The sequence below is a fragment of the Orcinus orca genome, chromosome 1 (assembly GCF_937001465.1).
Source record: "Orcinus orca chromosome 1, mOrcOrc1.1, whole genome shotgun sequence".
Taxonomy (NCBI): domain Eukaryota; kingdom Metazoa; phylum Chordata; class Mammalia; order Artiodactyla; family Delphinidae; genus Orcinus; species Orcinus orca.
Window position 1 is genome coordinate 11212310 of NC_064559.1, and position 13502 is coordinate 11225811.

The window sequence follows — 13502 nt, forward strand, 5'->3', positions numbered from 1 at the left end:
GTTACACTGCTATTTGGTAACTTAGCTATTGTGGATACTCATTATTGTGGGTGAGCCAAACTTGGCCCAGTTGTAAGCACTGGTTCTAATTCAGCAATTTTCAGTTGTGCTTTGCAACATAGGTATAGCCCTAAAATTTCATTTATACCTAAAATAGGAAAACAGCTTCTGTATAACTAGAAATTTGGGTAATGCCTTTTATGCAGGCATCTTCTGGGTTCTTTTTCCCACACTTGAAAACTTGTTTTTCTAATTAATACCTGTTTGGAATAGACGTTTTGGAAAAATATAGATGAGAAGCTAAGGAAATGACATTCAAAAATCATGATATCCTAAGATACTATAAGTCATTGAAGTAAAAATATTTCACTTAACTCAATTTCAAAAAAGAGAATTGCTGACCTTTTATTATAACAGTAAAGTTTCAAACTGCATTTTTTTTTTTGAGGACTATAGATAGAATAGGATCAAGTACTAATAGAATAGTACTAGATAGAATAGGATCAAGTACTAATAGAATAGTACTAAATAGAATAGGATCAAGTACTAATGCATGCTACAGCATGGATGAACTTTGAAAACAATATGCTAAGTGAAAGGAGCCAGACACAAAAGAGCACCTACGGTGGTTCCATTTACATGAAATGGTCCGGAAGAGGCTAATCCATAGAGAAAGTAGACTAGTAGTTGCTTAGGATGGGGGGGTGAGGGTTCGCTTACGACTGCTAATGGTGATGAAAATATTCTAAAATTGATTGTCATGATGGTTGTACAATCCTGTGAATATACTAACACCTATTGAATTGTCCACTTTAAATGGGTGCATTGTAGAGTGTGTGAATTTATATCGGTAGAGCTGTTGACACATTACCCCTCCCACACACACACAGAAGTGTAGGGTGATACTGCAGAATTTCAAACTGAGCCACTGAAAGGAGAATTAAATACATAGATATATTAAAAAAAAAAAAAATACATAGATATGATGCACAGTTTATCTTGGACTGCCAGATCTTCTTTATTCTCTTCTATTGTAAACTACCATGAAGATTTTTCTATTCTGCATAAGTATTTCAAGGTTCATTTTTAAAGTATGAGATTCCAATATGATTATTCTCTTGGGTTCTCCAATTTTCAAAATAATCCTGAGTTTAGACTGTAATATATAGCCTAAGATGTGACGTGGACACAGTTCTAACGATAATGATGAAAGTATCAAGAATTTGCCTCGATGTGATTGTTTTCTAATGTTACGATATTTTGTAATGGCATGATGCTGATTTTAAAACTTTCTAACTGGTAACTTTTTTCTCCCCCTCCCCTCTTCTTCCTCTTTTCCCCCAATACACATTTCATCTTGTCTTCATTCAGAGGAATGCAGTAGCATGGATAGTTGATGGCGAATCTGGAGCAGACGACTTCTGTTTAACTTAAAATTAGTCGTATTTTAATGGCTTGGGATTTGGTGCAAACAAACATGATTGATAGCTGGACAGACATGCTCGTCATGAAAAAAGAACCATTTCTGAAGCCCGACTGGGGCCAAACATTTACACCTTGCTTCATAGTAACCAGTTGAGATGAAGCACGTCGTTAGAACGTTGTTGGACACCATGTTGAATTATCCCCCCATCGGTTGTGAAGAACTGTGCTACATTCAGGCTTACCCATTGAACTCAGTATATATAATTTTTTCCCTCCTGCCTTTTGTCGGGCAGGATCCATTCTTGTTGCTCTTCTGTGTAATGAAGTTTAAATGCTTGTTTGGAAAACTTTATTTAACAGTTTAGAAGGCTTGATAGAAAGAGTGCATTAGTCTGAAGAGTATACATTGGATAGGAAAGAATTTCCTTCTTTTGTTTCTCCAAATCTTTCCGCCTTATTTAGCTTGAGATCTTTGCAGCTTGGTTCATGGATTCTAGCCTTGCCCGTTGCGCAGTATATACTGATCCAGATGATAAACCAGTGAACTATGTCAAAAGCACTCTCAATATTACATTTGACAAAAAGTTTTGTACTTTTCACATGGCTTGTTGCCCCGTAAAAGGGTTAACAGCACAATTTTTTAAAAATAAATTAAGAAGTATTTATAGGATTAAAGTGACTTCATTTGTATACATTTGGAATCTAAACCAGCTTAAAAAGAGTTTCCTCTATGACTTAGATATGCAGTATAAACTGATGCTCTTCTGGAATACCACATGAGACATGGTCAGAAACAGTGCTTGGAAGGACATCACACAGGAAGTTCAGAGTAGCGCTTTGAAGATTTTCCCCCTTTTGTTTTATTCCTGAAGGAACATCAGTACCTGATCGTCAAGAAATTCAAGATTCATAACGAGAATTTTAAATTTATACCAACATGAGAGATCAGTAGTCAGTCCAGGTTTTCAACAAAGCTTGTTCCAAGTTGTTCTCAACTTGGGGAATCATTTTGGTGTGATCTAGCAAGAGAGTAGAAGTCAGCAGATATAACCACTTTGGAAATTCATAGTATAACTGAGCTTGTTAGAAGAATTCAGCAGGTTACAGACATACTTAAACTGGGTTTAAAACCTAGGAGTCATTTCTCTAATTGCCCTTAATATTTTGACATATAGGGATACGTAAATTTAAAGAATATTTCTTCTCAGATTTTCAGATATTGCCATACTGAACCTCATTCTAAACTGGTGCTGTGGATAGTCTCCCTCTCCCCTCCCCTTTTAGTTTAAGGAAGGGTTTCCTTCATGGAAAAGCACTTTTAATTTTGAGAATTTCACGTTTAAAATAAGCCAAAAGCCTGATGTTCACGTTGTGCTTTTAAACCCCGTAACAGCTGAGTACAACATACTTAGTCTCCTTGGAAATTCCCTCCCCTCTTTAGTAGAGGATATAAATATGGTGACCATAGCTGTTACGTTGGGAAGAGGAGTGGGAATACCCCCAAAATAAGATTCTGGTGAAGAAAAAGTCTTACACTGTTCCCTTTCGGCCCAGCCAAGTCTACAATATATTATTACCATGAGTAGACTCCTTCAGGATCCACAAAGAAGAGAAAGGCTTGGATGTTAGGAGTTCTTCCATCGGGGGATGGGTGGGTAGGGGAAGGTAGCAGGGAGAAATGGGTAAAGTCAGGGAAGGGGAGAAGAAAGAAAAACACAATTGGCCTTAAAATAGCTCGGATTCTCCCAGAAAATGATAGATCGTGGTCAGCAGATTATTTTATCAAATTGGTAATGTAAAAGATTTCTTTAAGCTCCATTTTGCAGAGACCACCACTTAGAGAATCAAGAATTCCTGTTTTGATACTTCTAAGTTAAAACAACTATGTTACAGTTTATCTGGTACTTCATTTTTCGTAACTAAAATTACTTTTTACTTTAAGCTTGAATAAAATCTTCATTGGTAACTGTATATAATTAAGTGGCAACTTCTCTTTACCTCAGTACAGTTAAATCCATTCATATTTTAAGTGATTCATGTATACCCTGAAGCCATTAATACACCCCAATCTCTATGGTAACATCACTAACAAAATGTGGGCATAGAAACTCCACAGCTGTTTACAAATTTGGTTACAGTGTGCTATGGTACATGTGTAACATTCACGGAGATTTGTGCCCATTCAGGGGCAATTTGGCGCTCAAGTCTACTATACTTCACCCAGCCACCCCTAGATCTGAGTTTTCAGAGTGCTTCTGAAGTACAGTTAAAAACACTTTAAAAAAAGTGGAGTAAAAGAGAGGCACATTTTACAAGAACATAACTCCATTAAAACGGAGTAACAACTATGCAAAGGTTTCTATAGCAGCTAGGTGAGTTTGTGTTCCGAGTCTGTCTTAACTGGCAGCTTCCTATATATACTGGTACTTTACTGTGCCAATTTGCTGTAAACGTCTACTTCATGCATGTGCCATGCAGCGACTGTGCTAGAAAGGTAAAATAAATGAAGATACCTAGGATTTTATGGTACAAAGAACCTGATAGCAGGATGGTCTAACTCATAGCTCTTAACTGAAAACTTCTGACAGTGCTGTAGTCTCTATATAGGCTTGAGGTGAGAATATACAGAGTGAGAATACTACCAAGCCAGCTGCAAGATACTAACAAATGTATAAACTGAAAAGTACCAATACTTTTTGCACATAGATCAAAATAGAGTGGAGAATTTTGGCTCCAAAAATCAGGTTAGTAGGCTCATTTCCATGTGCTTAAAAATGTTTTTTTGTTGTTACTATTCATTGATTAAGGGCTAGAGCACGTATGAAATTAAATGTCTTTTTCCTCCAAATAACTGGTTATTAGTAGTACAGTGTTGGATTTGGGGATTCTTAAGACTGGTGTGTGGGTGGTGAATTAGAGTTGGGGAATTAGCTGGGAGGGATGACAAAGTTTCAGTTTGGGTTTTTGTATGTTATTAGTGTTCATTCTAGCTAGCTACATTTCTTTTGCTCTTATTGGCCAGGTAAATGTTATATTTAACCAGGTAAGTAGTTTAAACAGAGGAAATTTTTTTTGCAAATGCCCCTACACATTGGCCCATTTCAGTGGGTGGGAGAACAGAAAGGGATTACCTAGCTTTAAAAATAAACTTAAGTAATTAAAATAACTTGGTAATTGAAAGGAAAAAAATCAATTTTTATCAGTATTTTCTTAATTTGAAATCACACTAGTAGTAGTATGGTAATTTTTATTATTAGGAGTGTTCTCCCTCTGGAGTGGCATTTCATGACATTAATAGAAAACCCTTTTTTCCCCCACCCCTCCCCATCTTGAAATTTTCTTTTTTAGGATGTTGGTTCCTGCACACAAGAACTGACCCTATCACCTCTGCTCACAGTGGTAAATATAACGTACATCTCTTGAAAGGGAAATATCCATGTCAGTTTCTTTCACAGCAGAAGAATGGCTACTTTTGAATGGGGAGGAAAGAAGACATTTTTCTTAATATCCTTTTTGTCCCATCTCTGAAGTGTATAAATATCTTTATTTCGTTTTAATTTCTCATTTAGATTTTAGCAACTACTCTTTCGGGGTTGTTCTCCAAAATACTACTTCCATTTCAAAAACCATATCGGATTTAATTTAAACCGCTAACTTTAAAAGAAGAGGTGAATCTGCATTTATACTTAAGACACTTTCTAAAAACAGGGTGAACTTAATCGAAAATTTTCAGTGTTGTTAAGCTATTGTTATAGTAGCTGCCCTATAGTTGCAAAAACAAAAACTATAAAAACCCATCCCTTATCTACTTAATCCAGATAGCCTGGATTTAATGAAACTAAGAGAATAAAAATGTGTGCGTGTGTGTGTTGTGTGTCTGTGTGAAAGAGATTACTTAATTCATAAAAAGTCCTGGAAACAGCTGTCCTGGGTTCTTGTCAGTTTCACTAAAAGTCTCGTGCACATGTGAAGTGCCCTCTCTGAATTGAAGGTTTGGTTAATACTGGTATATTTTTATAAGACTGAAATTGTGTCCCCATCTTTAACTTAAAACATTTTCATCATCAGGGTCAATGTGCTAAAAACTGAATCGGAACATTTTTAGGCACAGATGGAAAAAAATGTTATTGGCTCCTTGAAAATGTGTGTGTGTGGCGAGGGGAATAGATCCACAAAAGCATGTATGTACTTACAAACCAAGCTGTAGAGATCAAGAAAAGAACTTAAGTGTTGATCTCAAGATTTCTAAATTGTCAAGATTTACATGGCATTGTGGTGGAACTAGTTAAAACTTAGAGCTTTTGATATATAATAACTATTTGCTATGGACTGATTAAATGTTTCAAAGGATTGTGTTCTTAAATATTGGGGTTTTTTTTTTAACTGCCTCTCAGATTATATTTAGTAGTTTAAATTTTTTTGCTTTATTATTTCATTAAAGCATAAGAAACTTCAGGTCTCTGATATATTTATTTTCACTTGTTCTACTAATTATTTACAAAACACCCTTTGTTAACTTTTATTTTATAAATGTGTAGTATATTAAATGTCTTTAAATTTTTGTTCAATTGAATCTACATTAACTTTGATTTGCTTTCCTGGGATTTTTTTTTTAATACACCTTTTCCATGTCAGTGCATAGCACTTAACCAATCGTTTGTATTCCCTTTCAATCCAATAAACAGAATGAATAATTAAGTAATTGTTGCTGTGTTAAATCTCCTAATAGGCATTAGCCTGAGTGTCTAACTAGTACTATTTTTACCTAAAACAATTGATTTGCTGAATTTGACATCCATAGATTTACCTGGAGTTTTTTAGTGGTGTCTAACAGAGCACTGCTTTGCCAGTTGAGATATCTGTTTTTTTAAAAGCTGTTGTGTGTAATCATGGATTAATTTAGAAAACTCTCAGGAACATTTGCATTTTTAAAGGAATCATAAGCCGCATGTTCAAAAACATTACTGCGTCTGAAATTATGCGTTTAGGCAGTGGATATGCTGACAAGGGGAGAAAATATATTTCCAGTTTGAAATTAAAATTTATTTCATAACAAATAAATATATAGTTATTTAAAGATATCCTTGGAGAAAGCATTCAATGTATACAAACCTATATAGTACATTTGTATTTATGAAAAGAAAAGAAAACCAATTGCCCATCAGGGTGAATTATTACAGAAGTAGGCTTTATGATTTTTACTACTAAGAGTGGTGGTCTGCACAGTAAAAGGAAGTGCAAATGTGAAAAATTAGTACTTGGCAGGCAATCAGTGGAGACTCAGGATAGCAGATCCAGTGATGAGGCAGAGAGAGGTAATGCTTCCACACTACTGCTCACCACCTTAAAGGTACAGTTTGCCACTTCCTCTGATCAACAGGCAAGAGAGAAGTTTTTTCTACTTGAAGTCTTTAAATACAACTATACTTTGCAGACTTAGCTTAAAGTTTCATGCCAGATCCCAGCACCAGGTAAAAAATTTCCCAACCTTAATAAATCTTAAGAGAGTTGTATTTTAAAAACACAATTCAATTCCCTTTCATTTAAGCAAAAGAAAAGTTGATGGTCTTCAGTTACATCATTTCATGACTTCTACTTGAAATTTTTCCCAGCAAAACTTAAAACTGTTAAAGAACATTCAACAAACAAAATGACCCCATCATCCTATCACTACTTCCAAGAATCTTAGGTGTCTGCCATTGGTTTTGTGGCAGTGGGCTCTCCTCCCTCAAACCTGATGAGCGTGCGTAACATGGGCTTGCTGTATAGGAAACAGTACAATCACGTAATTAACAAAATGTTAAATCGGCATGTAATGTATAGCTAATGCTGGAAACGGAAGAACAAGAACAAATTTTCAGCAAGTTTTAATTTCCTTTTCTGATGCGAGGATTAGTGGCTTCTTTGGTCACTGTATTAAATTGATGCAACTGGAGTCCCTCATACACAATTTAAGACTTTTAACATCTTATTCAAGATGTTAATTAGCCATGGTGATAGGCCGTATCTAGAATTCAAATAAATGAATGTGCTAATGTTCTTCATTTAAGTTCTGTGTGGCTTTTTCCTCATTTTGAATATAATTTTAAAATGCAGCTACACATTGAATTGGGAGTTGTATACCAAATAGTTTCCAAATATTGAATAACTTTTCCCTCATTCCCAAATGGAAAAATACCAGTTTGTGGCCTATGAATTCAGAAAAGGGGTCTTGATTTTATTATCAATGAAAAACTTGTTCTAAAAGTTCTTTCACACTATGTATAAATGGGCTCTCTTTCCCGTTAATGGATTTGCATGAAAAAACTTTTCAGTTAAGATTTTTTCTTTCTCCCCTGTTAATGGGTTTGCATGAAAAAAACTTCAGTAACATTTTGTGTTCTTGTCCACAAAGAACTGATACTATTCAACTGGTTTGGTTTTAATTTCCTTTCTCTTTCTGTGCTTTCTCCTAGTGTTTGTATAAATAACTGGAGTGCTTATTGGGTACCATGCGCCTTATATACATTATTTAAACTTCTATCTCTGTAAGCAAGTATTGCTCACTTTTCTTCAATGATAAACTCAGGCTTAAGGAGACTGAAATACAGTTAATAGATGATAGTACTGGGATTCAAACCCCTGTTTGATTCCAGAGCCTGTGCTTTTAACTCCTAAATCCAAGGGCTTTTTTAACTTTTAGATTTCGAAGCCACCTTCCAGATCACAAGTCAAATTTGTTAACACGTCAGGTAATTGTATGTTGTCAGCTGACACTGATCCACACTGGTGGGTTTTGAAAACCGTGGGACTACGCTATATTATTACTTCAGCAATGAGACCAAGAATCAAAAGCAGGAGCAAGAATGGTAATGAGAGGGACTAACCACAACGCACACACTATTTGGTCGTTGAGTAACATGAGTACAGAACAGGTATTCCTTTGGGCTAATATACTGGGTGCTTGCTTTAGGCCAGTCACTATGGATGAGCCACTCATTCCATTCTCATTTAATTCTCAAGGTACCTTCATGGGGCAAATACTCTAATTTCCATTTTACAAATGAGGGAAGTAGGCTTAAATAAATTAACTGGTATGAAGGAGCTGGGATTCTAAGCCAGGTGCCCCTGAGCTTATGCTATTAGCCACTGCACACATAAACCTCCCTTGGTCTGTAGATGGCCACTTACACCCTAGATTAAAAATTGACTGTTAAAAACTTGTCAAAGATAGGTAAAACATTTAAGGGCACACTTCTTTACTGATTCTAGTTAACTGTGTAGTTCATAGAAGAAAATGACACTTGAAATTGTACAGATTTTTCTCCATACAATTAAAGCAATCAATAAAACAGACTCATGAAGTTTCATAGAAGATAGAAGCACAATAAATTTGAATGTCTTTAAATTGTTTTATAAAGTAGTGGGTTTGGATTTAAATATAAATCCTATCACTTGGTGTGTCACTTTAGACAAATTACTTATCTGTCAGAGATCCCTCATCTATGAAAGAAGCTAACAGTATCTTCTTACCAGACAGCTTGTGATGGGTGAGAATGCACATAGTAAAATCACAAACGATTTTTTTTTAAGAGTCTATGGCAGTCAGCAAAAGCCAGATACTGGAGGTTCTACACAACAAATGATTGCTACGTCCAGTGAAACAGTTTCTTCAACAAATTGCAAGGAAAATAATAGGGAATTTAGTAGATTAAGAGACTTAAGGACATTAACCAAATGAAATGTACAGATCTTTGCTGAATCCCAATGTGAACAAACCGACTGTAAACCTTGAGCCAATGGGGGAAATTGGAGCACCCGTTGTATATTTAGTACTAAGTAATTACCAATTTATGTATGCTGCTGGGACTGTGTGTGTGTTTTAAGAACCCTTATCTTACAGAGATGTGTAGAAATACTACATATGTACTGATGTCTGGTATTGGCTTCAAAATAGTGTGGGGGAGGGAAGGTAGTAGGTTACAGATAAAACAAGAATGCCCATAAATTTGATTATTGTAACTGGTAAAATAGAAGATTACCAACTGACACGGATTAGTCCTGTTATTGTCTTCTAAAAAGTTAGTATCTTTATACACAGCTACACCAGAAGCTAGCCTTGCCCTGCAGGTCACTCTGATACAGCAGATGCAGTGGCAGCCAAACTTGTTGCTTTTTAATTGAGCTGTCAAGTTCAACCCTCGCCTGCTTTGCATCCAACCTGTGAAATAGGCTGCTGATCAGATAAAGTGATAAGATCAGGCTCTACAACTTGATTCCACTCACATCCTCTCCTTCAGAGATTATCAATTTGAATGAACTGAGCTGTGAAAACAGACGAAGGATTCAAGCTCCTTCCTTGTTCAAGTGCCAGCCTCTTGCCCAAAGAATATATGGTACTTAGAATAGCAGACTGAAGATGAACCAAGTCCCCTGGATAAATAACAAAGTGGGGATTCTGACGAAGCACCGGGTGCTTAGAAGGGAACCAGGAATCAGAGAGATGGCTGGAGAGTGATAGTATAGCAGTGTGTAACTCCGCACCTTTACTAGTCCTCTCAACATCTACACACAAGATGCTGCACTGGAGAACAGCAATTTCAGTATTTGTTCGACTGACTCACATTCTGACTATGCGCTAATGTTGAATGGGAACTAATACAGGTGAAACCAAGACTGTTCCATAACGGATGTAGCAAACCAAATACACAGCAGGGGAAGCCACGGTCAAACCTCTGAGCTCCCAGCTAGCTGATTCTGACCACTCACCCACCACCCACCCCTCAGCCAGCCTCAGAGGGAAGCCATTGAAAACAAAAACAGCTTTTATCAAGGAATTTATTCTAAAGAGCAACTTGAGCTCTTAGTGACCAATCCCTTTAACATCTATGTCCTGACGGTGATTATTACTGTGATTACTGCGGTTCACAATGCTAACCCTAAGGCTCTGAATGACCCTCAGTCCTTAGATTATATTTAGAGCAGAACAATTTGACTACTACCTTGTACAATTTTCACGGTAAGTATGGCTTAAAACCAAAAGGCTTCACTGACAAATGCTCAGATAGAACAGCCCATTCTTTGAACAGCCTTATTAACTGTAGTTTCACTACACCAAGAATATTTCCATCTTTGTTACACTACATTGCAAAATAGTATTTTTGGCTTAAAGTACACAAATTCAGGTGGCAGCAATCTAGATAATAGGCATAGAATTTCAAGACTTCCCTTCTCTATCTTGCTGCCTGTTTCCATGTATTAGAACAATTTTACTTACATGCAGGGGGTAATTAATTATACCTAGTACATAATACTTTTCATCACAATTACTTCTGACAAAATATTACTTGTGAGGAAAACTGACTTCACAAGCCTCCAGTACACCAAATACAGCGATTTCCTTTCCTAACCTAGCATGTCTTAGAACATTCCATAATGTGACTGCCTTGAAAACAGATGGTAGACTTTGATTATGTTGCTCCATTGCTTCTTACTTCCCTGATGTAAAGGACATTAGTTAGACTTCATGCTGAAAGAGCAACAGAACAACACAATCAGATTTATGTATTCATTCAACAATCATTTATTGTTTCCGTGTGCAAGGCATGGACTGCGTTAGGTGCCAGGAGCAATAGGAAAATGATACAAATATGAATAAGAGGATACTCTGCCCTCCAGGAGTGTACAGTCTAGTAGGAGAGATTAACTGCATACAAATAACCGTAACACCAGATAGAAAGTGGTAAGTGCCACAGAAGAAAAAGTTCCATGGGGAGCTTTCTTATCCCTCAAATTCAAAGTGAGCTCAGATGAGAGGAAGCAGATTTGGATTATTATTCCATTGTCATCTGTGTGGCATGAAAAGGTGGCTGTCAGGCTTTGATGAACCAAGCTGCACCTTCGATCTTTCTTCCTCGGCTCTCTCAGCTGAGTCCAGTGATTAGCAAGTGCACCTGCTAACCACTGAAGGGATGGAAGGAAAAGGTCAAAGGAAAATGACAGAATACACAGATAAAAATATTCTGCATCCAGGAGCATGCCATAGTAGTCTGCACTGGCTGGGCCCAGGGTACTACCTTCACAGATGGACAGGGACGAGAAGTGATAAGGGAGAGAACACTGGACTAGCCAGGAGGATTCCAGATGTCTAAGATGAAGTTAGACCAAATGATCTCTAAGGGTCTCTGCAACTCTCCAATCAGTTAAAAGCACAGAAGATTAATCTTCGGCATCTTAACCACAGCTTTTAAAGTCAGTGCTTTTTCCCTCTTTTCATAATTTGTAGAAGGGCCCCTAAAAAATCCAAACAAAAAACTAGAGTTACCCCCTTTCCTGCCTTTGATTACAGACAAGCAATACAAGAAAGGTGGTTTTGTTTTTAACCACTGTTAATGTTTCAGAAGTAAAGAGCTCCTGTCTTTCGTTATAAACAAGGCACCTTTCTGATCTGCTCAGCCTCACCAACAGACGTGCCTGATGGTATGTAAACTGACAGCCAGATGCTCTCAACTACACAGGTTTCTATTTTGGTTACTAAGAATACTTGTATATTCCAGACCTTGTAATAACCTATAATGGAATATAATCTGAAAAAAATAATTGAATCACTATGCTGTACATCTGAAACTAACACAATATTGTGAAAATTTCAATTTTTTAAAAAAAGAAGAATGAGAAGATAAAACATTTTGGTCAACAGTCCTCCACCACCTTTGAGCTTCCTGAAGTAGCTTGTTTATCTCTCAGTTCTAAGGATTTAAGTTCTCCAACAGCTTCATTGCTTTCAAAGCTTGAGCAGAACATTTAGAGGCACTGGAAGTTAGGGATAAAGTCAGAGTTAAGTGACTGTTTTTCTTTTTTTAAATAGAGGAAGGTGCCTAAGAAGGAAAGGGTAAGAGAGATGCATCAAACTAACTTCTATGTTACAGCTTCTTGGCTCTTTGCCTGGAAGAAAAACAAGATACCCCCAAGGAGCAATTTTTGAAGCTCGAAAGAGGCCAACAGAACCAAGTTTACTTTGCCTACCATTTCACCCTTCCTTTCACGTGTGGCCAGGGTATACCACCATCCTCAAAATGTGGGTCTATCCAAATAGGGAGTTTTGCTTAGTGCCTCTCCGGCTTCTGCCAAGGCTAGACCCAGTCCAGGGCCGAAAGGACATGCAACATTTGATATCTGGTGACCACACACCTTATGTGACTATGCAATTCTGCCTCAACAGAGTGAATAACTTCTTTGGACTCAGCCATGTTTTGCCTAAATGCCAGCGCCTAAGATGGCCACATTAAAACACAAACGAGCACTGGGAATGAACTGCCAGGTTCACTTCACCCAGCAAACAGAGCCCAAGAGGTTAAGTGCCCTCAACAACTGCAAGAATTGACAAATATACCTCCAAGGAATCAAGTCTGGTCGGATACTGCTATGTCCATGAAATGGACAGTGGTCAGCGCAGCAGGACAGGAGTGCTACGGTTAATCAGGCCCCAAACAGAGCGCTGACAGGCTCAGTTTCACCGACACCGAATGACTGGCTACTCCTGCTTCTGATGTGATGGGCATCTTCTACCAAATCACCTCTCCAAACCCATTAAAAAATATATCGGACAGATCAAATACAACTGGACCAATGAGAATGCAAAACCAAGACGCAGCAAGGGCCAGTGGGAGTATATGGGTTTGAGGGCAATTGTGGAGGCAGCGGCTTTTAAATGAAAGCTCTTGATAAAGTTTTGCTTTTTTGGTTTATTTTCCTTTCTATAAGCAGGAATTACATCGTATGTGTAATGGCTTATAAGGGTTCACAGATTCAGCAAAGAAATATTATTTTTTGAAATGTCATTTTCTGTTAACATTCTTGTGAAAAGACATTTGGCTTACAGCCCCATAAATCTGTAAACCACATTAAATACAGGAAGCTGCCGCAATATAGACAAAAGGGTAGTTTAGTTTCTTTCTTCCTTTGCCCAGACTAACAGTATCGCTTTGTACTCTGACTTCTCAGTAGACCTGAAGAGCCACTTTGCTCATCTATTACATTTTCCCTTTAAAGCTGTCCTCTATTTCTTTGGCATGCAAGGCTGGAATGACAGTCCTATT

At 37.3% G+C, this 13502-nt stretch overlaps 1 protein-coding gene across 2 annotated transcripts in view; it reads left to right on the forward strand.

Annotated features, from left to right (window-relative positions):
* Positions 1-3401, forward strand: part of WDR26 (WD repeat domain 26) — a 40614-nt gene extending 37213 nt beyond the window's left edge. For both annotated transcript variants that reach the window (XM_004270994.4, XM_004270995.3), the window contains exon 14: positions 1372-3401. In XM_004270994.4, the coding sequence (XP_004271042.1) occupies positions 1372-1397 (26 nt within the window). In that variant the 3' untranslated portion in view covers positions 1398-3401. The remainder of the gene's footprint in view (positions 1-1371) is intronic.
* Positions 3402-13502: the final 10101 nt, after the last annotated feature.